The following is a 25,000-nucleotide window of genomic DNA, read 5'->3' as shown; positions in this document are numbered from 1 at the left end:
ATACAGGGTTGTATTTAACAATGCACACCGTAGAAAGCATCTTGCAATCGAAAACACAAAAACAAGCATTTTCTATTGGACAGGTTCCCCACATGGGAATGTTCGCTTCCATTTCATCCCTAGTGAACAGGACCCTGGTGGTCGAGCTAGAGCACGGATGTGTGGCTAGGGAAGAGAGGAGGGGAAGGGTTAGGGTGGTAGACTGTTGTCCTTCATCTGAGTGTCCCCGGGGACACCATGTTAGCAGCAGAGAGTTCATAGCCTGGTAAAACACATAGACTCAACAGTGTCACACAGCCCAAGACAAAAACATACAATTAAACAAGTTAAACTCAGCATTAGTTACCTTTGTAGAGGTTGGTGACGGCAGTAGCTGCGTTCTGGAAGGGAACCCAGAGAGACAGCCCCTGTTGTTGACAAACTCTGTCTGAAAACACAAAACAGGAAATGGTTTACAACCGGAGCAACTTGACATTCACTATACAATACATGACATTAATTCCATGCTTGTGTCTAACATACGACATAGTCTGACAAGACTGCGCGACTTTGCCGGGCCAGCATAACTTTGAATAGACAACTTTCTATACTTGACCCTTCAACTTGCTTCAGCTTGGCTAAGCAACGCCATTTTGTCTGACTGAGCTGCATCAGTCTGACTTCACTGTGTTTATATGCCTTAGACCAAACCTATGGCAAAGAAAGCAAGCGACTGTTATCTAGCTAGCTGAACACTGGCTTGGGCCATAACGGGCAAAACTAATCTACTTAACACGGCATAGTGGTTGTTTTACTAGAGATGTGAATGTAGAATACACCCTCAATATTGTGATAACTGGTAGACTAACGTTAGCTAGCTAGAATAACAATTATACAGTAACTCGGATAGCTAATATTAGTCATAATCCAATCGCCATTTTGTCCTAGTAACGCATTGTCAGCGTTATAATAATTCACCTCATCGTTAAATTGATTGGCCAGACTAGGTGAATGGTCAAGTGATGTAATGTGCCAAGCGGACCGAGTGTCAGACAACAGAAACAGCTTGGTCGTAAATAGCAAATAGTTATTTTCAACACAAGAACTCCTCCCTGCGCTTCGCCATTTTGTTCTGCTAACGGCGTTACGGCCAGACTGCAAGTTAACTCGAGACAAATGTGCAAAACTCGACATTTAATACATTTTTGAAAGGATTGAACAAAGAAATGCAATCACTTGAACGATGTACAGTGGTCAAAATATATTCAAAGTTGTATCTATGATATCTTTAGTTAGCTCCGAGCTAGCTACAGTACTGTTACTGGCCAACTGACAAGTTCCTGGACCTGACATGAGCGAACGTAAACTAGCTAGCTAAGTTAGCAGCCAGTTAACGTCGACAAGCTAGCAGGGGTTAAGATGACAATCTGTACATTATTCTTAGACAATGTTAGTTGTTTTATATATTTGCTACATTTCTAACACACCACAAGTAGGGTCTAAAATGGTTGCCAACAAAATCAGCAAGCTAGATAGCGTTAATGCCCTTTGTTGCCTTGACACTCGAGTCTATCTGATAGCTTTTTGCTAATTGGCAGATATCTTAGTTAGCTAATGCTAGCTAGTTGTTAGTGAAGTATTCGGACCTTTGTATAGCTGGGCGACCGCGGTGGCGGAATTTTGGAAAAGATGCCATAGTTTCTGCTGACTTTGCTCCGACTCCTCCTCGCTTGGCTCCTCTTGCTCCGCCTCGGCCAAACACTGCCGCTCCCATTTGGAGAACCAATGTTCGGGACCGTGCTCCTGGATCTCCGCTTCGCCCTCCTTCTTCTTCTCCTCCATAATAAATCGCAATTAAGCGTCTATTACGCTACGGTTTATTATATGTGAGCCCCGTTTTTTATTTCCCCCCTTATAGATGTGAATACTAATCGGATGATTGGTAACTAGCCGTAGAAACGCTCAAAAACAGCTGTTGTTCAAGCTAGATCCGCATTGTGAAAACATTGGGTGGCTAAACGCTAGCTAGCTAGTCGTCATCGCCCCGGTTCGAAACAAACTGAAGGAGTCGTCGACAAGAGAATTTCTTAAAAAACATGTCAACATGCTTGTTCACAAAACCCCGCCCATTTCTCACCATGCTTAAGAACGATTGGCCACAGTGGTGCTTGGGCGTGGTTCTGCGAATTATTCTCAAATCTTCATTGGATGTGGGGAAAAGAACGTCATAGAACAACAATGTTGATCCTGCCCCTTGACTGTCAAACGGTGTCTGTCCAGAGGGACCCGTGTTATCAGGTTCCTTGCGATGGCCTTACCCCATACAAGTTGACGTTTAACATTGTTATGCTTAAGGTTGTTAGGATTTAGTGTATGGACGTCCCAAAGATCCCAGATAACTATCCGCGGGGGTGGAAGTTTACGAACTATATTATTTAGCCTCAAATTCTTGCCTACAGTCAGAAAGTAGCCCAATATATTTTTTTAAATGACCCCCTTTAGTAGACCAGCCAACCTGGACAAAGTGCTTGTTTTTTTGGTTTGCTTGTTACAGGTTGTCATCCATGCTAGATCAAACAATAATGTTAGATCCATAAAGTTAGGCCGGATAACAGCTTACATTTAGATTTTTAAGGGCAATTAAGGGTTTTAAAAGGTCAAATCTGGTTAAAATGGCCATATTTTTATAGATGTTTTTTTATTTAACTAGGCAAGTCAGTTAAGAACAAATTCTTATTTACAATGACACCCTAGGAACAGTGGGTTAACTGCCTTGTTCAGGGGCAGGACGCCATATTTTTACCTTGTCAGCTCGGGGATTCAATCTAGCAACCTTTCGATTATTGGGCCAGTATATATATATATAATTATATATATCTTAATGCTATAGCATACAATGACATTCGAGACGTTTCTGTGCTTACAACTTTGTGGCAACAGTTTGGGGAAGGCCCTTTCCTGTTTCAGCATGACAATGGTTTGTCGAGTTCGATGGGAAAGAACTTGACTGGCTTGCACAGAGCCCTGACATCAACCCCATCGAACACCTTTGGGATGAATTGAAACGTAGACTGCGAGCCAGGCCGAATCGCCACAACATCAGTGCCCTACCTCATTATAACCTGTTAGTTCATATGCCTTGCCACCGTGATATATAGGCAATAAGAACACACTTTGGCAGAATAAATTCAACCACACGTTTGTTTCATCACAAAACCGGACAGCGACGTTTGTATTTGTATTTATTATGGATCCCCTTACTCTTCCTGAGGTCCAGGAAAAAATGAAGGCAGTTATACCATTTTTAAAACATTACAATACATTAACAGATTTCACAACACACTAAGTGTGTGTCCTCAGGCCCCTACTCCACTACCACATATCTACAACACATTAAGTGTGTGTCCTCAGACCACTACTATCACATATCTACAACACAAAATCCATGTGTACATGTGTGTATAGTCAATGGAGAAATGGAGCTGCCTCCACTATTCCAGCACCATTTCAACGTCAATGTATTTCCATCCACGGCTAATTTAGGAAAGTGAAAGTGAAGATTTTAGCTAACTAGCTAGCCACTGGAGAACACCACAACGAGATGCAAAAAAATAAATAATTAAGTCTGTAAATGAGGTGTGCTTTTGATATGATGTGACTGGGGCGAAGCCAAATCCAAACTGGCTTCCCTTGACCCCTTTTTTTGTTTTTGGTGTGCCAGGACCATTCACGGTTGAGTTCACTCAGTTTTGCTCAAAGAAGGTGGACTATTATTTTAACACTGTTTTTAATCAAGGGAAGGAAAGTGCTCTCTGGCTTCCCTTGCATTCAGTGCTACGGGCAACAAACAATGTCATACTCTTTTTAACCAGACAGCATCAGATAGACGGCCTACACATACAGAGACAGAGGGACACTGTTTCACTGTCCAGACAGCATCAGATAGATGGCCTACACATACAGAGACAGAGGGGCGCTGTTTCACTGACCAGACAGCATCAGATAGATGGCCTATACATACAGAGACAGAGGGGTGCTGTTTCACTGACCAGACAGCATCAGATAGATGGCCTACATATACAGAGGGGTGCTGTTTCACTGACCAGACAGGATCAGATAGATGGCCTACACATACAGAGACAGAGGGGCGCTGTTTCACTGACCAGACAGGATCAGATAGATGGCCTACACATACAGAGACAGAGGGGTGCTGTTTCACTGACCAGACAGCATCAGATAGATGGCCTATACATACAGAGACAGAGGGGTGCTGTTTCACTGACCAGACAGCATCAGATAGATGGCCTATACATACAGAGACAGAGGGGTGCTGTTTCACTGACCAGACAGCATCAGATAGATGGCCTATACATACAGAGACATAGGGGAGCTGTTTCACTGACCAGACAGCATCAGATAGATGGCCTACACATACAGAGACAGAGGGGGCGCTGTTTCACTGACCAGACAGCACCAGATAGATGGCCTACACATACAGAGACAGAGGGGCGCTGTTTCGCTCGGATGCTTTCTCCCGTGAGATACATTCAGCCTCTTGCTAATTGAAGGAAAATTATGAAACATAAAAATAGAAAGATTCTTTTATTTTTCTTTGTCCATTTTTTTGAGGGAAGCCAAGCTTCCCTTTGCAGCCATGAATACACACCAGTGGGCACAATGGATTCTCTACACTATACTTTCTTGTTTTTTGTCACATAAACTGAAATTAAGAGAACTATTAGAATTTTTGCAGGGCAGGAAATGGCGGATTGATTTCTGCACAGTGCATCTTGACCTCGTAAGAATCGTACTTTCTGATACAGAGATATTGAAAGTGTAACGTCATTTTAAACAGGGGTAGAATGTATCGTACTTTCTGATACAGAGATATTGAAACTGTAATGTCATTTTAAACAGGGGTAAAATGTATCGTACTTTCTGATACAGAGATATTGAAAGTGTAACGTCATTTTAAACAGGGGTAGAATGTATCGTACTTTCTGATACAGAGATATTGAAAGTGTAACGTCATTTTAAACAGGGGTAGAATGTATCGTACTTTCTGATACAGAGATATTGAAAGTGTAACGTCATTTTAAACAGGGGTAAAATGTATCGTACTTTCTGATACAGAGATATTGAAAGTGTAACGTCATTTTAAACAGGGGTAGAATGAATCGTACTTTCTGATACAGAGATATTGAAAGTGTAACGTCATTTTAAACAGGGGTAAAATGAATCGCACTTTCTGATACAGAGATATTGAAACTGTAACGTCATTTTAAACAGGGGTAAAATGTACAAGCAGCCAAATAGGAGTGTCACAGATTCGGACCAAATTCACTGAACAGATCCGAGATAAACGGGACTATTTAAAGTTCTTCCGGTTCAGTGGGGTCTCCCACAGTTTTCTCAGAGGGTCAACGTCATCTGAGAAGGGTCCTTAGTGGTGCACAACTATAACCGAAAACATCAGTGTTCATATTTTCTGTATATTTCCATGTTTTAAAGCATAATAACTATAATGAAAAGTAAATTAATGCATCCACTCCGTAGTCTAAGTGTTTTATTATCCACTCAGGTTTAGTTGAGAATTTCAGGATATTTTACCTAAATCTATTACCATTTCCATTATTACCCATTTTCACCAGATTTGACCCATTTAAAATGGCCGTAAAAATCCAAATGTAACGTGTTATCCGGCCTAACTTTGCGTATCTAAAATGATTGTTTGTTCTAGGATGGATGACAGCCTGTACCAAGCAAAACAATTAAAATAAAATTCAATTCCAGGTTGGCTGGTCTACTACTGTTCAATCTAAGACTATACTTTAGCTAGTTAGCATTTTAACTGTATGAAAGGGTAAATTAATGCATCCGTTCCATAGTCTAAGTGTTATAGACTTTAGCTAGCTAGTTAGCATTTTAACTGTGTGAAAGGGTAAATTAATGCATCCGTTCCATAGTCTAAGTGTTATAGACTTTAGCTAGCTAGTTAGCAGAGTAGTAGATCCATAATGTTGTATTACTTAGCCTAGATAAGTGTTTGTACTGTATGTCGACCCTGGCGTCTACTTCAGACCTCATGGATTTTTTCAAGGATGAGCATAAGAGCATTGAAAGGGGAGACCACTAGAAGTCTGGCCATGTGGAGAAGATCACTATCAGTCTGGCCATGTGGAGAAGACCACTAGAAGTCTGGCCATGTGGAGAAGACCACTATCAGTCTGGCCATGTAGAGAAGACCACTAGAAGTCTGGCCATGTGGAGAAGACCACTAGAAGTCTGGCCATGTGGAGAAGACCACTATCAGTCTGGCCATGTAGAGAAAATGACTATCAGTCTGGCCATGTGGAGAAGACCACTATCAGTCTGGCCATGTGGAGAAGACCACTAGAAGTCTGGCCATGTAGAGAAGACCACTATCAGTCTGGCCATGTAGAGAAGACCACTATCAGTCTGGCCATGTGGAGGAGACCACTATCAGTCTGGCCATGTGGAGAAGACCACTATCAGTCTGGCCATGTGGAGAAGACCACTAGAAGTCTGGCCATGTAGAGAAAATGACTATCAGTCTGGCCATGTGGAGAAGACCACTATCAGTCTGGCCATGTGGAGAAGACCACTATCAGTCTGGCCATGTGGAGAAGACCACATGAAGTCTGGCCATGTGGAGAAGACCACTAGAAGTCTGGCCATGTGGAGAAGTGCAGCTATAGTGAGGGGTAACAGGTTTAACCAGGGCCAGCATGAGGGATAAAGTTTATCCTGTGTAGGTGACTGTAGCTATTAAGTTATGTTTGAGCATCTTAGCAACACAATGTGTTCTATACAGCGGTCAACATTCTACAAGGAAAAAGACACTTAATCAATTATATAATCATTAACTAGGTTACCCTGGATACCAGACTTAGATGAGTGATAACTCAGTTCTAGAATGTTGTCATTGATGAGAATGAATTTTAATTAAAAAACGACTGACATTGTATACTGAACCAAAATATAAACACTACATGCAACAATTTCAAAGATCTTACTGAGCTACAGTTCATGTAAGGAAATCAGTAAATTGAAAAAAATGTATGTGGCCCTAATCTATGGATTTCACATGACTGGGCAGGGGCACAGCCATGGGTGAGCCTGGGAGGGCATAGGCCCACCCACTGGGGAGCCAGGCTCAACCAATCAGAATTAGTTTAATCAGCTGTTCAGGTGGCTGGTCTCATCCTACAGGTGAAGAGGCCGGATGTGGAGGTCCTGGGCTGGCATGGTTACACCTGGTCTGTGGTTTCCAGTCCGGTTGGAGGTATCGCCAAATAACCTAAAACAATGTTGGAGGCGGCTTATGGTAGAGAATTGAACATTCAAATCTCATGCAACAGCTCTGGTGGACATTCCTGCAGTCAGCATGCCAATTGCACGCTCCCTCAAAACTTGAGACATCAGTGGCATTGTGTTGCACATTTTAGAGTGACCTTATATTGTTCCCAGCACAAGGTGCACCTGTGTAATGATCATGCTGTTTAATCAGCTTCTTGATATGCCACACCTGTCAGATGGATGGATTATCTTGACAAAGGAGAAATACTCACTAACAGGTGATGTAAACAAATTTGTGCACAAAATTTGAGAAACAAACAGGTTTTTTTTGTGCATATTGAAAATTTCTGAAACATTGGACCAACACTTTACATATATTCTGTTCAGTATAGTTTTCATGACAAGAGACAAATCTTTAAAAAGGTACAGTATTTATTCATTCTGAGTGGTACATGCCCTCACACAGTCTGGATCTATAGGCTCCTTCCCACTATATGGTTAATATGTCAAGTGGTAAAATCCCAAATTATTAATTAAACGTTTTTGGGAAAAACTACACTTGTCCTCATGTGAAAATGACAGTTTATTATATATTCTACAGCTGGGATGTCATCAATCGGCAGGTATTCTAGTGGTTAGAGCGTTGCAAGTCACCGGACGGTTGCTGGATTGAATCCCCGAGCTGACATGGTAAAAATCTGTCATATCCCCCCTTTCCCCTATCAAATTAAGGCAAATGTCATATCCCCCCTTTCCCCCAATCAAATCAAGGTAAAAATCTGTCTTATCCCCCCCTTTCCCCAATCAAATCAAGGCAAATGTCATATCCCCCCTTTCCCCCAATCAAATCAATCCTGACTTACGTAGCACTTTTCTTACAACAAATCCATTCCAAGGTTCAGAGTCAGGCACTGAAAGGGATGTGGCTCTTAATTAACATCCTTCCTGTTGACAGGTCTCTATAGGTGACCACTTCCTGTTGGCAGGTCTCTATAGGTGACCACTTCCTGTTGGCAGGTCTCTATAGGTGACCACTTCCTGTTGGCAGGTCTCTATAGGTGACCAGGGGATTCTCTACAACATCAGAATGCCTCCATGGAGATCATCAGTGGAACCATGTTGGCGGTTCACAATATCGTCTGTACCGATGTGGAATGAGAGGGGAGGAAGCCAACCAACCAGGTGCAGTCAGTGGAGGACGGGTACCTGGCTTGGTTGGCTTCCTCCCCCCTCTGTCCCCGAGAGCCCACAGTGGAGGACCTGTACCTGGCTGACGACTTGGTTGGCTTCCTCCACCCTCTGTCCCCGAGAGCCCACAGAGGAGGACCTGTACCTGGCTGACGACTTGGTTGGCTTCCTCCACCCTCTGTCCCCGAGAGCCCACAGAGGAGGATCTTCAGTGGGTAAGGAACCTGTCCCTGGGGCAGGTTCAGTAGAACGGCATGACTCCATGAACCTGAGCCAGAACACCTGCTACCCTCCCTTTCAGCCCTGTCTGTACTGGACATTGTTTAAAGAAACAAGGGCACGCTGGCATGGCGCTGTCGGTGGAGCAGCAGGAGGCTATACGACAGGCAACAGTTGGAAAACAGACCACCCACAACTGGCACACCATGAGGATAGGGAGGATGACAGACATTATGGAGCAGTGGTTAGGGCCAAGCGCGTTACTCCGTCGCTGCTAAATAAAAGGTCCTCAGATCAGTCGTTGGATGGGGGTGTTGTCTGTAAAGTGGGGCTCAGATAATGAAGAAGAGGATGTCAAGGCATTCAAAATGGCTACAGAGATGGATGTGCAGGAGTCAGGGCTTTGAGGTCACAGGGTCACCGGATGGTCTGGGATCCTGGGTGCCTCGCCGGATGGTCTGGGATCCTGGGTGCCTCGCCGGATGGTCTGGGATCCTGGGTGCCTCGCCGGATGGTCTGGGATCCTGGGTGCCTCGCCGGATGGTCTGGTGGGCAACACAGCGGTGGTGGAGGTCAAGTGTTCCCCTAAAGGGACCTGACCATTGAAGAGGGAGTGAGGTCGAAGGATTTCTATATCCAAGTGGAGGGAGGGTCTTACTGCTTCTGTGAAGACCATCCTTACTGGCACCAGGTCCAAGGTCAGCTTTGTTGTCGTGGACCACCAAAGCCTCCATCACCATCCAGCGTGATGACCTCTGGCAGACTCCTATTGCTGGACTAGAGGAGTGTTTCAAGAACCACATGCTCCCAAAGTTGGCACTGCAACAGTGAACTGTAAATATCTTGTAAATAGTTTTTACAACATTGAACATCTGTAAATATCTTGTAGATAGATTTTAAACACTGGCACTGGATCATCATTCTCGTCAGGGGCCTCGTCCTCCTGTCAGTACCTGCTTTCAGGGAAGACGACGGTCCACAAATATTCCACATAGTTCATACACATACACTAGACTCCCAGAATAAGTTATATTACACACACTAGACTCCCAGAATAAGTTATATTACACACACTAGACTCCCAGAATAAGTTATATTACACACACACTAGACTCCCAGAATAAGTCATATTACACACACTAGACTCCCAGAATAAGTCATATTACACACACACTAGACTCCCAGAATAAGTCATATTACACACACACTAGACTCCCAGAATAAGTCATATTACACACACTAGACTCCCATAATAAGTTATATTACATGCAAGCAGCCAACTAAAGTAATGTCGTTAAAGTAAGTTCAATCACAAAGACTGGTCTGAGTTCAGTCACAAAGACTGGTCTGAGTTCAGTCACAAAGACTGGTCTGAGTTCAGTCACAAAGACTGGTCTGAGTTCAGTCACAAAGACTGGTCTGAGTTCAGTCACAAAGACTGGTCTGAGTTCAGTCACAAAGACTGGTCTGAGTTCAGTCACAAAGACTGGTCTGAGTGCATCTCTTCACAGTTTCATTCAGTAGTATGATAACTGCATTTTATCATGGACACAGTGGGAATTTATTTCTGTGATGTTAAAATTATTTCTTACCCCGTTGGCTGTGTGGAGCTTACTTTTCTGGTAAATACAGGGCCATTTTTCTTTCCTAACAGGAAATGGCAGCTGCCTGAGCATTTGCAATAGTTAAAGTAATTAGCAGATGTTTCCGTTTAGTTCGTTTTGCTGTTGTACCAGGTAATTTCAGTCCTCCTCAAACTATCAATTAGCCAGGTGAATTTGTAGATATATCTGCACAGTATGCTTGTTTGTCAGCTAACTAGCCAGCGAGTTTAAGTGGAATGATTAACTCACAATATTTACATTCATGCCCTGCTTCTCGTGGGGTGAGCCTGATGTTCCCGCCTCATGTCTAAACATGGCGAAAAAAGGGGACAAGAAGTCAAAATGTCGATGCAGCTCTTTTTCAATCCTGTATCACCATCTTTATCTGGATAGAAAACACATTGTTTTAAGTAAATACAAACACACCTAGGGTACTATTTGCCCTGAAGAGGTGAAACATTGCGATGAGTCCTTTGTGAACTAGCTAGCCAACTTTAGCTAATGTAGCTAACTAGCAAACCAAGGTACCTAACTAGCTAGCCCATCAGGCAATATTTAGCTAGCTAGTTAGTTAACACTAGCTTACCGTTCCGTGCAGTCAGACTTTTCTAAGCGGCGACGTGCTAGCTAACCAACTATCCTTGCCATGGTGCCGGCCTAACGTTAGCTAGCAAGTCTGACTACACGAACGGTGAGTTAGCATCAACTAGTTAGCTAAATATCCCTTCCCTGGTGGACTAACGTTAGCTAGCAAGTCAGACTACACGAACGGTGAGTTAGCATCAACTAGTTAGCTAAATATCCCTTCCCTGGTGGGCTAACGTTAGCTAGCAAGTCTGACTACACGAACGGTGAGTTAGCATTAACTAGCTAGCTAAATATCCCTTCCCTGGTGGGCTAATGGTAGCTAGCATGTCACCACATTAAAAAGTTACACAAATTATAAAATACAAATGTGTACTTATCGGGAGTAGTGGTTAAAATCCGGTACATAGCACAGAAACATGCTTGCTTCTGATCGACGGGGAGACCTAATGTTAGCTAATTCAATACAAAGGCCAGAGGGTAATTCAAAAAATTATAGTAATGTGAAAATACTAAAGGTAGCTAGCTAGGTAATTTGTAAAATAATAAACAAGAATACACATGAGAAATACACAATATCAATTACTTACACGAGAAACCAAAAAAAAGGACTATAATATCTACTTGCTAGGTAACTTGATACTTGTTGATGAGAGTTTGCATGGAGAAATGTGTCTTGAGGGATGACGTCGAAGCTTGCGACAGGATGTGTAGTTCTGTATGATAGCCACATTAGCGGCTAATTAGCGTTTCATTTTTGGGGAGGTGAATATATTGATAAAAGTTCCCTTGTCCAAGAGAGATTTCCATGGTTATCAAAACGTCACGCCAGGGTAAGACTACATGAAACACAGACCTGGTATGAAGTAGTCTCAGGTGAAGAAATGATTAGTGTAAAAAAACAATTGGAACCATTTCCTGGTTTTACCGCTAGGTTTTATGGGTATTATGACCCATACTGTTGTACTCCATAGTCTGATAATGAAGCTGTACACAGGTGAAGACCAATAATGTAGATAAACCCTGGATGACTGACGGGGCGCTGTTGAAGCCACCGCTCAGCCATCTAAATGTATTATGTCTACACCTCTACTGTAGGGCTCTGTTACTACATGTATTATGTCTACACCTCTACTGTGGGGCTCTGTTACTACATTTATTATGTCTACACCTCTACTGTGGGGCTCTGTTACTACATTTATTATGTCTACACCTCTACTGTGGGGCTCTGTTACTACATTTATTATGTCTACACCTCTACTGTGGGGCTCTGTTACTATGTTTATTATGTCTACACCTCTACTGTGGGGCTCTGTTACTACATTTATTATGTCTACACCTCTACTGTGGGGCTCTGTTACTATATTTATTATGTCTACACCTCTACTGTGGGGCTCTGTTACTACATTTATTATGTCTACACCTCTACTGTGGGGCTCTGTTACTACATTTATTATGTCTACACCTCTACTGTGGGGCTCTGTTACTATATTTATTATGTCTACACCTCTACTGTGGGGCTCTGTTACTACATTTATTATGTCTACACCTCTACTGTGGGGCTCTGTTACTACATTTATTATGTCTACACCTCTACTGTGGGGCTCTGTTACTACATGTATTATGTCTACACCTCTACTGTGGGGCTCTGTTACTACATTTATTATGTCTACACCTCTACTGTGGGGTTCTGTTACTATATTTATTATGTCTACACCTCTACTGTGGGGCTCTGTTACTACATTTATTATGTCTACACCTCTACTGTGGGGCTCTGTTACTACATTTATTATGTCTACACCTCTACTGTGGGACTCTGTTACTACTAAATACACTAGATGACTGATAGGGGGTGCTGTATTGAAGCCGCCGTGCCTCCATCTTGGTATTCCTCCTTCATTGGAAGCTAATAGAAATTAATTTATTAATGTCTACATTCGTTTTTTGACATGTTTATTCTGCAGATACCTTAATGAATACTTTTAAATTATATTATGTTAAACATTAAAATAGCAAATATATATATATAGTATTAAAGCATTTTCCTTTAAGTATTTTTCCTCCTCTATATTAGAGTATATAATTCTGTCCTTGAAACATTTCATTCCATTCATTCCTATGGAGGACTGCTCCTATCGGGGAGTTCCAATATGGCCAACTGGTGACTTCAAGCCACTCAGTTGCAAACACATAGCATCAGCAATCTAGGGTTTATATACACATCATTGGTGAAGACAGGTGTCGTTGCACGTGCTGCCGTGCTCTCCTGTTGTCAATGCCCCTGTGCTGTCAAGGCCAAGGTTCCAAGTTCAACATCGTGCCCTCTGGTAGGGCGTGGCCACACGCATGCCCCTGTGTGATTGGTTGACAGGGGGCTTAAAAAGGCGGGGCAGGGCAATCTGGGATACGTTGCCTTGAAGTTAGAACATAGGTTAGATAGCTACTGCAGCAGACAACTCCCCTCTCTCTCCTTCTGTCTCTCGCTTTATCTATCTAACATAAGTTTTTCTCTGTTCCCTTCTTTCTCTCTCTGTCTTCCCTGTCTTCTCTCTCTCTCCTTCTCCCTCTCTCTCTCTCGGTGAGGAGGATGTCTAAGCCCCAGAATGGTGAGCCAGGCAGCCCAGCAGGAGTCCCAACAGCAGATGATCCAGAGGTGATGTTCCAGGTGCCTGGTCCAACCGTCTCCTTCTCCAGACTACACTACTCTGTCATGGAGAGCAATGGACTCTGCCACAAGAGAGGACCTGAGAAACACATCCTCAAAGACGTCAGGTAGGGGAATGGGTGTGGGGGGGGGGGTGAGAGACGTCAGGTAGGGGAATGGGTGTGGGGGGGGTGAGAGATGTCAGGTAGGGGAATGGGTGTGGGGGGGTGAGAGATGTCAGGTAGGGGAATGGGTGTGGGGGGAGGATGAGAGAGAGACAGAGACAGAGAGACCATGGTAAGAGAAAAATTAAGATTTGTTAATACTTGTGCATCTGTGTGTGTAAATGTTTGTGTTTATACAGATCTGGTCCTAGATCGGTGGTTAGTATCCACAGTGCCTTCAGGTCCTAGATCAGTGGTTAGTATCCACAGTGCCCAGTGTCTTCAGGTCCTAGATCAGTGGTTAGTATCCACAGTGTCTTCAGGTCCTAGATCAGTGGTTATGGTTAGTATCCACAGTGTCTTCAGGTTCTAGATCAGTGGTTATAGTTAGTATCCACAGTGTCTTCAGGTCCTAGATCAGTGGTTATGGTTAGTATCCACAGTGCTTTCAGGTCCTAGATCAGTGGTTAGTATCCACAGTGCTTTCAGGTCCTAGATCAGTGGTTAGTATCCACAGTGCTTTCAGGTCCTAGATCAGTGGTTAGTATCCACAGTGCCTTCAGGTCCTAGATCAGTGGTTAGTATCCACAGTGCTTTCAGGTCCTAGATCAGTGGTTAGTATCCACAGTGCCTTCAGGTCCTAGATCAGTGGTTAGTATCCACAGTGCTTTCAGGTCCTAGATCAGTGGTTAGTATCCACAGTGCCTTCAGGTCCTAGATCAGTGGTTAGTATCCACAGTGCCTTCAGGTCCTAGATCAGTGGTTAGTATCTACAGTGCCTTCAGGTCCTAGATCAGTGGTTAGTATCCACAGTGCCTTCAGGTCCTAGATCAGTGGTTAGTATCCACAGTGCTTTCAGGTCCTAGATCAGTGGTTAGTATCCACAGTGCCTTCAGGTCCTAGATCAGTGGTTAGTATCTACAGTGCCTTCAGGTCCTAGATCAGTGGTTAGTATCCACAGTGCCTTCAGGTCCTAGATCAGTGGTTAGTATCCACAGTGCCTTCAGGTCCTAGATCAGTGGTTAGTATCCACAGTGCTTTCAGGTCCTAGATCAGTGGTTAGTATCCACAGTGCCTTCAGGTCCTAGATCAGTGGTTAGTATCCACAGTGCCTTCAGGTCCTAGATCAGTGGTTAGTATCCACAGTGCCTTCAGGTCCTAGATCAGTGGTTAGTATCCACAGTGCCTTCAGGTCCTAGATCAGTGGTTAGTATCCACAGTGCTTTCAGGTCCTAGATCAGTGGTTAGTATCCACAGTGCCTTCAGGTCCTAGATCAGTGGTTAGTATCCACAGTGCTTTCAGGTCCTAGATCAGTGGTTAGTATCCACAGTGCTTTCAGGTCCTAGATCAGTGGTTAGTATCCACAGTGCTTTCAGGTCCTAGATCAGTGGTTAGTATCCACAGTGCTTTCAGGTCCTAGATCAGTGGTTAGTATCCACAGTGCTTTCAGGTCCTAGATCAGTGGTTAGTATCCACAGTGCCTTCAGGTCCTAGATCAGTGGTTAGTATCCACAGTGCCTTCAGGTCCTAGATCAGTGGTTAGTATCCACAGTGCTTTCAGGTCCTAGATCAGTGGTTAGTATCCACAGTGCCTTCAGGTCCTAGATCAGTGGTTAGTATCCACAGTGCCTTCAGGTCCTAGATCAGTGGTTAGTATCCACAGTGCCTTCAGGTCCTAGATCAGTGGTTAGTATCCACAGTGCCTTCAGGTCCTAGATCAGTGGTTAGTATCCACAGTGCTTTCAGGTCCTAGATCAGTGGTTAGTATCCACAGTGCCTTCAGGTCCTAGATCAGTGGTTAGTATCCACAGTGCCTTCAGGTCCTAGATCAGTGGTTAGTATCCACAGTGCCTTCAGGTCCTAGATCAGTGGTTAGTATCCACAGTGCCTTCAGGTCCTAGATCAGTGGTTAGTATCCACAGTGCTTTCAGGTCCTAGATCAGTGGTTAGTATCCACAGTGCTTTCAGGTCCTAGATCAGTGGTTAGTATCCACAGTGCTTTCAGGTCCTAGATCAGTGGTTAGTATCCACAGTGCTTTCAGGTCCTAGATCAGTGGTTAGTATCCACAGTGCTTTCAGGTCCTAGATCAGTGGTTAGTATCCACAGTGCCTTCAGGTCCTAGATCAGTGGTTAGTATCCACAGTGCTTTCAGGTCCTAGATCAGTGGTTAGTATCCACAGTGCCTTCAGGTCCTAGATCAGTGGTTAGTATCCACAGTGCTTTCAGGTCCTAGATCAGTGGTTAGTATCCACAGTGCCTTCAGGTCCTAGATCAGTGGTTAGTATCCACAGTGCTTTCAGGTCCTAGATCAGTGGTTAGTATCCACAGTGCTTTCAGGTCCTAGATCAGTGGTTAGTATCCACAGTGCTTTCAGGTCCTAGATCAGTGGTTAGTATCCACAGTGCTTTCAGGTCCTAGATCAGTGGTTAGTATCCACAGTGCTTTCAGGTCCTAGATCAGTGGTTAGTATCCACAGTGCCTTCAGAAAGTATTCACCTCCCTTGTTGTTGTAGTGACTGGATGTAGTGATGTTGTAGTGATGTTGTAGTGACTGGATGTGGTGATGTTGTAGTGATGTTGTAGTGATGTTGTAGTGACTGGATGTAGTGATGTTGTAGTGATGTTGTAGTGACTGGATGTAGTGATGTTGTAGTGACTGGATGTAGTGATGTTGTAGTGACTGGTCATAGTGATGTCGTAGTGATGTTGTAGTGACTGGATGTGGTGATATTGTAGTGATGTTGTAGTGATTGGATGTAGTGATGTTGTAGTGATGTTGTAGTGATGTTGTAGTGATGTTGTAGTGATGTTGTAGTGACTGGTCGTAGTGATGTTGTAGTGATGTTGTAGTGACTGGATGTGGTGATGTTGTAGTGACTGGATGTAGTGATGATGTAGTGATGTTGTAGTGACTGGATGTGGTGATGTTGTAGTGATGTTGTAGTGACTGGATGTAGTGATGATGTAGTGATGTTGTAGTGATGTTGTAGTGATGTTGTAGTGACTGGTTGTAGTGATGTTGTAGTGATGTTGTAGTGACTGGTCGTAGTGATGTTGTAGTGATGTTGTAGTGATGTTGTAGTGATGTTGTAGTGACTGGATGTAGTGATGTTGTAGTGACTGGATGTGGTGATGTTGTAGTGATGTTGTAGTGATGTTGTAGTGACTGGATGTAGTGACTGGATGTAGTGATGTTGTAGTGATGTTGTAGTGACTGGATGTAGTGATGTTGTAGTGATGTTGTAGTGACTGGATGTTGTGATGTTGTAGTGATGTTGTAGTGATGTTGTAGTGACTGGATGTTGTGATGTTGTAGTGATGTTGTAGTGACTGGAGGTAGTGATGTTGTAGTGATGTTGTAGTGATGTTGTGGTGACGTTGTAGTGATGTTGTAGTGACTGGATGTAGTGATGTTGTAGTGATGTTGTAGTGATGTTGTGGTGATGTTGTAGTGATGTTGTAGTGACTGGATGTAGTGATGTTGTAGTGACTGGATGTAGTGATGTTGTGGTGATGTTGTAGTGATGTTGTAGTGACTGGATGTGGTGACTGGATGTAGTGATGTTGTAGTGACTGGATGTGGTGATGTTGTAGTGACTGGATGTATTGATACCACAGGACCAATGACTCTTGCTGCTATCTGGTGTTGACCACCTTTTGACATTGTACTCAAGGAATTTAAACAGTTGGACAACAGTTGCGTTAAAATTCCTTGCTCTGTACTCTAGTTCACAACACACTAGTGCTATCTCTCACTGCTTAACACCTCGGCTTTATCTCAGTGGGCTAACAAGGTCCCTAAAGCTAGCTCTCAGTGCTTAACACCTAAGCTTTATCTCTATGGGCTAATAAGGTCCCTAAAGCTAGCTCTCAGTGCTTAACACCTAGGCTTTATCTCAGTGGGCTAACAAGGTCCCTAAAGCTATCTCTCAGTGCTTAACACCTAGGCTTTATCTCGATGGGCTAACAAGGTCCCTAAAGCTATCTCTCAGTGCTTAACACCTAGGCTTTATCTCAGTGGGCTAACAAGGTCCCTAAAGCTAGCTCTCAGTGCTTAACACCTAGGCTTTATCTCAGTGGGCTAACAAGGTCCCTAAAGCTATCTCTCAGTGCTTAACACCTAGGCTTTATCTCAGTGGGCTAACAAGGTCCCTAAAGCTATCTCTCAGTGCTTAACACCTAGGCTTTATCTCAGTGGGCTAACAAGGTCCCTAAAGCTATCTCTCAGTGCTTAACACCTAGGCTTTATCTCGATGGGCTGACAAGGTCCCTAAAGCTAGCTCTCAGTGCTTAACACCTAGGCTTTATCTCAGTGGGCTAACAAGGTCCCTAAAGCTAGCTCTCAGTGCTTAACACCTAGGCTTTATCTCAGTGGGCTAACAAGGTCCCTAAAGCTAGCTCTCAGTGCTTAACACCTAGGCTTTATCTCAGTGGGCTAACAATGTCCCTAAAGCTAGCTCTCAGTGCTTAACACCTAGGCTTTATCTCGATGGGCTAACAATGTCCCTAAAGCTAGCTCTCAGTGCTTAACACCTAGGCTTTATCTCGGTGGGCTAACAAGGTCCTGAGCACAAGTAATTGGTTATGCTGTGTAATGGTAGTTGCTCTTGATTGGTCATTTTATGGCATGGTCACTTTTGATTGGTTGTTCTATGTCATGGTAATTTCTGATTGGTGATTCTGTGTCATGGTCATCTCTGATTGGCTTTTCCAGCGGCATCATGAGACCAGGGATGAACGCCATCATGGGGCCAACAGGAAGTGGAAAAACATCGTAAGTCACACATACCTCCTCTCCTCTCCTATCCTCTTCTCTCCTCCTCTCCTCTTCTCTCCTCCTCCTCTCCTCTCCTCTCCTATCCTCTTCTCTCCTCCTCTCCTCTTCTCTCCTCCTCTCCTCTTCTCTCCTCCTCTCCTCTTCTCTCCTTTTATCCTCTTCTCTTCTCTCCTCCTCTCCTCTTCTCTCCTCTCCTCTCCGCTTCTCTCCTCCTCTTCTCTTCTCTCCTCTCCTCTCCGCTTCTCTCCTCTCCTCTCCGCTTCTCTCCTCCTCTTCTCTTATCCTCTTTTCTCCTCTTCTCTCCTCTTCTCTCCTCCTCTCCTCTTCTCTCCTCCTCTCCTCTTCTCTCCTTTTATCCTCTTCTCTCCTCCTCTCCTCTTCTCTCCTCCTCTCCACTTCTCTCCCCCTCTCCTCTTCTCTCCTTTTATCCTCTTCTCTCCTCCTCTCCTCTTCTCTCCTCTCCTCTCCGCTTCTCTCCTCTCCTCTCCTCTCCTCTTCTCTCCTTTTATCCTCTTCTCTCCTCCTCTCCTCTCCTCTCCTCTTCTCTCCTTCTCTTCTCTCCTTCTCTCCTCCTCTTCTCTCCTCCTCTCCTCTTCTCTCCTCCTCTTCTCTTCTCTCCTCTCCTCTCCGCTTCTCTCCTCCTCTTCTCTTATCCTCTTTTCTCCTCTTCTCTCTTCTCTCTTCCTCTCCACTTTTCTCCTCTTCTCCTCTCCACTCCTCTCCTCTTCACTCCTCTCCTCTCCACTTTTCTCCTCATCTCCACTCCTCTCCTCTCCTCTCCTCTCCTCTCCTCTCCTCTCCTCTCCTCTCCTCTCCTCTCCTCTCCTCTCCTCTCCTCTCCACTCCTCTCCTCTCTCCCTAGTCTCCTGGATGTGATAGCAGGTCGTAAGGACCCAGCAGGGTTGAAGTTAGGTCAGGTTCTGGTCGATGGGAAGATGGTGGACTCTGACCTCCGGCTCATGTCTGCCTACGTGGTTCAGGTGAGGGAGTGTGTTGTCTACCTTTTCTAGAAACCTTCACTATGGTGTTGACAGACTGGTCAAAATGATGATCTGATGATGAGACTGGTTAGAACAGGAATAGAGATTCTATCGTTCAGATGGCATTCTATGATAACTTCTGTCTGTCTGTCTCTCTCTCTCTCTCTCTCTACATCTCTCTACCTCTCTCTCTCTCTCTACATCTCTCTCTCTACCTCTCTCTCTCTCTACCTCTCTCTCTCTCTCTCTACATATCTCTCTCTCTACATATCTCTCTCTCTCTCTCTCTACATATCTCTCTCTCTCTCTACATATCAATTCAATTCAATTCAATTCAAGGGGCTTTATTGGCATGGGAAACATGTGTTAACATTGCCAAAGCAAGTGAGGTAGACAATACACAAAAGTGAAACAAACAATACAAATTAACAGTAAACATTACACATACAGAAGTTTCAAAACAATAAAGACATTACAAATGTCATATTATATATATACAGTGTTGTAACAATGTACAAATGGTTAAAGCACACAAGTTAAAATAAATAAGCATAAATATGGGTTGTATTTACAATGGTGTTTGTTCTTCACTGGTTGCCCTTTTCTTGTGGCAACAGGTCACAAATCTTGCTGCTGTGATGGCATACTGTGGAATTTCACCCAGTAGATATGGGAGTTTATCAAAATTGGATTTGTTTTCGAATTCTTTGTGGATCTGTGTAATCTGAGGGAAATATGTGTCTCTAATATGGTCATACATTGGGCAGGAGGTTAGGAAGTGCAGCTCAGTTTCCACCTCATTTTGTGGGCAGTGTGCACATAGCCTGTCTTCTCTTGAGAGCCATGTCTGCCTACGGCGGCCTTTCTCAATAGCAAGGCTATGCTCACTGAGTCTGTACATAGTCAAAGCTTTCCTTAAGTTTGGGTCAGTCACAGTGGTCAGGTATTCTGCCACTGTGTACTCTCTGTTTAGGGCCAAATAGCATTCTAGTTTGCTCTGTTTTTTTGTTAATTCTTTCCAATGTGTCAAGTAATTATCTTTTTGTTTTCTCATGATTTGGTTGGGTCTAATTGTGCTGTTGTCCTGGGGCTCTGTGGGGTGTGTTTGTGTTTGTGAACAGAGCCCTAGGACCAGCTTGCTTAGGGGACTCTTCTCCAGGTTCATCTCTCTGTAGGTGATGGCTTTGTTATGGAAGGTTTGGGAATCGCTTCCTTTTAGGTGGTTGTAGAATTTAACGGCTCTTTTCTGGATTTTGATCATTAGTGGGTATCGGCCTAATTCTGCTCTGCATGCATTATTTGGTGTTCTACGTTGTACACGGAGGATATTTTTGCAGAATTCTGCATGCAGAGTCTCAATTTGGTGTTTGCCCCATTTTGTGAAATCTTGGTTGGTGAGCGGACCCCAGACCTCACAACCATAAAGGGCAATGGGCTCTATGACTGATTCAAGTATTTTTAGCCAGATCCTAATTGGTATGTTGAAATTTATGTTCCTTTTGATGGCATAGAATGCCCTTCTTGCCTTGTCTCTCAGATCGTTCACAGCTTTGTGGAAGTTACCTGTGGTGCTGATGTTTAGGCCGAGGTATGTATAGTTTTTTGTGTGCTCTAGGGCAACGGTGTCTAGATGGAATTTGTGGTCCTGGCGACTGGACCTTTTTTGGAACACCATTATTTTGGTCTTACTGAGATTTACTGTCAGGGCCCAGGTCTGACAGAATCTGTGCAGAAGATCTAGGTGCTGCTGTAGGCCCTCCTTGGTTGGTGACAGAAGCACCAGATCATCAGCAAACAGTCGACATTTGACTTCGGATTCTAGTAGGGTGAGACCGGGTGCTGCAGACTGTTCTAGTGCCTGCGCCAATTCGTTGATATATATGTTGAAGAGGGTGGGGCTTAAGCTGCATCCCTGTCTCACCCCACGACCCTGTGTGAAGAAATGTGTGTGTTTTTTGCCAATTTTAACCGCACACTTGTTGTTTGTGTACATGGATTTTATAATGTCGTATGTTTTACCCCCAACACCACTTTCCATCAATTTGTATAGCAGACCCTCATGCCAAATTGAGTCGAAGGCTTTTTTGAAATCAACAAAGCATGAGAAGACTTTGCCTTTGTTTTGGTTTGTTTGGTTGTCAATTAGGGTGTGTAGGGTGAATACATGGTCTGTTGTACGGTAATTTGGTAAAAAGCCAATTTGACATTTGCTCAGTACATTGTGTTCATTGAGGAAATGTACGAGTCTGCTGTTAATGATAATGCAGAGTATTTTACCAAGGTTACTGTTGACGCATATTCCACATATCTCTCTCTCTCTCTACATATCTCTCTCTCTCTCTACATATCTCTCTCTCCACATATCTCTCTCTCTCAATTCAATTTTTTCAATTCAATTGACTTTATTGACATGGCAAGTTCATTATTACCTACATTGTCAAAGTATACATATCGAAAAATATAAATCAAATATATATGTATATATATACAAAATATCTATATATATTTATATATAAATAAATGGTGGGACCAACAGTAATAATAATAGTAGTAGTGGACATGGGATTACCATTAACAACAACTACAACAACAATATTAATCAGAACAACAATACATTAAATCAACAGTAGTAGACCAGTGTCAACATGACTGAGAAGACATATGACCTGGTAGTAGACCAGTGTCAACATGACTGAGAAGACATATGACCTGGTAGTAGACCAGTGTCAACATGACTGAGAAGACATATGACCTGGTAGTAGACCAGTGTCAACATGACTGAGAAGACATATGACCTGGTAGTAGACCAGTGTCAACATGACTGAGAAGACATATGACCTGGTAGTAGACCAGTGTCAACATGACTGAGAAGACATATGACCTGGTAGTAGACCAGTGTCAACATGACTGAGAAGACACATGACCTGGTAGTAGACCAGTGTCAACATGACTGAGAAGACACATGACCTGGTAGTAGACCAGTGTCAACATGACTGAGAAGACACATGACCTGGTAGTAGACCAGTGTCAACATGACTGAGAAGACACATGACCTGGTAGTAGACCAGTGTCAACATGACTGAGAAGACACATGACCTGGTAGTAGACCAGTGTCAACATGACTGAGAAGACACATGACCTGGTAGTAGACCAGTGTCAACATGACTGAGAAGACACATGACCTGGTAGTAGACCAGTGTCAACATGACTGAGAAGACACATGACCTGGTAGTAGACCAGTGTCAACATGACTGAGAAGACACATGACCTGGTAGTAGACCAGTGTCAACATGACTGAGAAGACACATGACCTGGTAGTAGACCAGTCTCAACATGACTGAGAAGACACATGACCTGGTAGTAGACCAGTGTCAACATGACTGAGAAGACACATGACCTGGTAGTAGACCAGTCTCAACATGACTGAGAAGACACATGACCTGGTAGTAGACCAGTCTCAACATGACTGAGAAGACACATGACCTGGTATGAAAGACAAAACAAAACAAGATGGGAACTATTATCGACATTACAAATCAAATCAAATCTTATTGGTCACATACACATGGTTAGCAGATGTTAATGCGAGTGTAGCGAAATGCTTGTGCTTCTAGTTCCGACAATGCTGTAATAACCAACGAGTCAGGAAGTCCAGGACCCAGTTGCACAGGGCGGGGTCGAGCTTAATGATGAGTTTGGAGGGTACTATGGTGTTAAATGCTGAGCTGTAGTCGATGAACAGCATTCTCACATAGGTATTCCTCTTGTCCAGATGGGTTAGGGCAGTGTGCAGTGTGGTTGCGATTGCGTCGTCTGTGGACCTATTGGGTCGGTAAGCAAATTGGAGTGGGTCTAGGGTGTCAGGTAGGGTGGAGGTGATATGGTCCTTGACTAGTCTCTCAAAGCACTTCATGATGACGGAAGTGAGTGCTACGGGGCGGTAGTCGTTTAGCTCAGTTACCTTAGCTTTCTTGGGAACAGGAACAATGGTGGCCCTCTTGAAGCATGTGGGAACAGCAGACTGGGATAAGGGTTGATTGAATTTGTCCTTAAACACACCAGCCAGCTGGTCTGCGCATGCTCTGAGGACGCGGCTGGGAATGCCGTCTGGGCCTGCAGCCTTGCGAGGGTTAACACGTTTAAATGTTTTACTCACCTCGGCTGCAGTGAAGGAGAGCCTGCAGGTTTTGGTAGCGGGCCGTGTCAGTGGCACTGTATTGTCCTCAAAGTGAGCAAAAAAGTTATTTAGCCTGTCTGTGAGCAAGACATCCTGGTCCGCGACGGGGCTGGTTTTCTTTTTGTAATCCGTGATTGACTGTAGACCCTGCCACATACCTCTTGTGTCTGAGCTGTTGAATTGCGACTCTACTTTGTCTCTATACTGGGACTTAGCTTGTTTGATTGCCTTGCGGAGAGAATAGCTACACTGTTTGTATTCGGTCATGTTTCCGGTCACCTTGCCCTGGTTAAAAGCAGTGGTTCGCGCTTTCAGTTTCACGCGAATGCTGCCATCAATCCACGGTTTCTGGTTTGGGAATGTTTTAATCGTTGCTGTGGGTACGACATCGTCAATGCACTTTCTAATGAACTTGCACACCGAATCAGCATATTCGTCAATGTTGTTGTTGGACGCAATGCGGAACATATCCCAATCCGCGTGATCGAAGCAGTCTTGAAGCGTGGAATCAGATTGGTCGGACCAGCGTTGAACAGACCTGAGCGAGGGAGCTTGTTGTTTTAGTTTCTGTTTGTAGGCTGGAAGCAATAAAATGGAGTCGTGGTCAGCTTTTCCGAAAGGAGGGCGGGGGAGGGCCTTATATGCGTCGCGGAAGTTAGTATAACAATGATCCAAGGTTTTACCAGCCCTGGTAGCACAATCGATATGCTGATAGAATTTAGGGAGTTTTGTTTTCAGATTTGCCTTGTTAAAATCCCCAGCTACGATGAATGCAGCCTCAGGGTGTGTGGTTTCCAGTTTACAAAGAGTCAGATAAAGTTCGTTCAGGGCCATCGATGTGTCTGTTTGGGGGGGGATATATACGGCTGTGATTATAATCGAAGAGAATTCCCTTGGTAGATAATGCGGTCGACATTTGATTGTGAGGAATTCTAGATCAGGTGAACAGAATGACTTGAGTTCCTGTATGTTGTTATGATCACACCACGTCTCGTTAATCATAAGGCATACCCCCCCGCCCCTCTTCTTACCAGAAAGATGTTTGTTTCTGTCGGCGCGATGCGTGAAGAAACCAGCTGGCTGCACCGACTCCGTTAGCGTCTCTCGAGTTAGCCATGTTTCCGTGAAGCAAAGAACGTTACAGTCTCTGATGTCTCTCTGGAATGTTACCCTTGCTCGGATTTCATCAACCTTATTGTCAAGAGACTGGACATTGGCGAGTAGTATGCTCGGGAGTGGAGCGCGATGTGCCCGTCTCCGAAGCCTGACCAGGAGACCGCTTCGTTTCTACATTGCACTTTTCACTGGCTGTCCCTCAGGCTGGGGCAGGAGGACACATATTTGGCTGCCAAAACTGCACA

The 25,000-nt window shown here is 44.0% G+C and overlaps 2 protein-coding genes across 2 annotated transcripts in view; one reads left to right on the top strand and one right to left on the bottom strand.

The window, feature by feature from the left end:
• The window catches only part of LOC120037114 (UPF0472 protein C16orf72 homolog), a 7,505-nt gene extending 5,445 nt beyond the window's left edge, over positions 1-2,060 (bottom strand). The window contains exons 1-2 of the mRNA XM_038983290.1: positions 1,626-2,060; positions 347-427 (exon numbers count right to left, since the gene is read on the bottom strand). Of these exons, the coding sequence (XP_038839218.1) occupies positions 347-427; positions 1,626-1,821 (277 nt within the window). The 5' untranslated portion in view covers positions 1,822-2,060. The remainder of the gene's footprint in view (positions 1-346; positions 428-1,625) is intronic.
• An 11,222-nt stretch (positions 2,061-13,282) lies between these two features.
• The window catches only part of LOC120037115 (broad substrate specificity ATP-binding cassette transporter ABCG2-like), a gene marked incomplete at its 3' end in the record, with an annotated part of 14,718 nt that continues 3,000 nt past the window's right edge, over positions 13,283-25,000 (top strand). The window contains exons 1-3 of the mRNA XM_038983291.1: positions 13,283-13,667; positions 18,420-18,479; positions 19,345-19,462. Of these exons, the coding sequence (XP_038839219.1) occupies positions 13,483-13,667; positions 18,420-18,479; positions 19,345-19,462 (363 nt within the window). The remainder of the gene's footprint in view (positions 13,668-18,419; positions 18,480-19,344; positions 19,463-25,000) is intronic.

Source organism: Salvelinus namaycush, unplaced genomic scaffold, assembly GCF_016432855.1.
Source record: "Salvelinus namaycush isolate Seneca unplaced genomic scaffold, SaNama_1.0 Scaffold1575, whole genome shotgun sequence".
Taxonomy (NCBI): Eukaryota; Metazoa; Chordata; class Actinopteri; order Salmoniformes; family Salmonidae; genus Salvelinus; species Salvelinus namaycush.
This window is presented reverse-complemented; position numbering and strand designations above follow the sequence as displayed.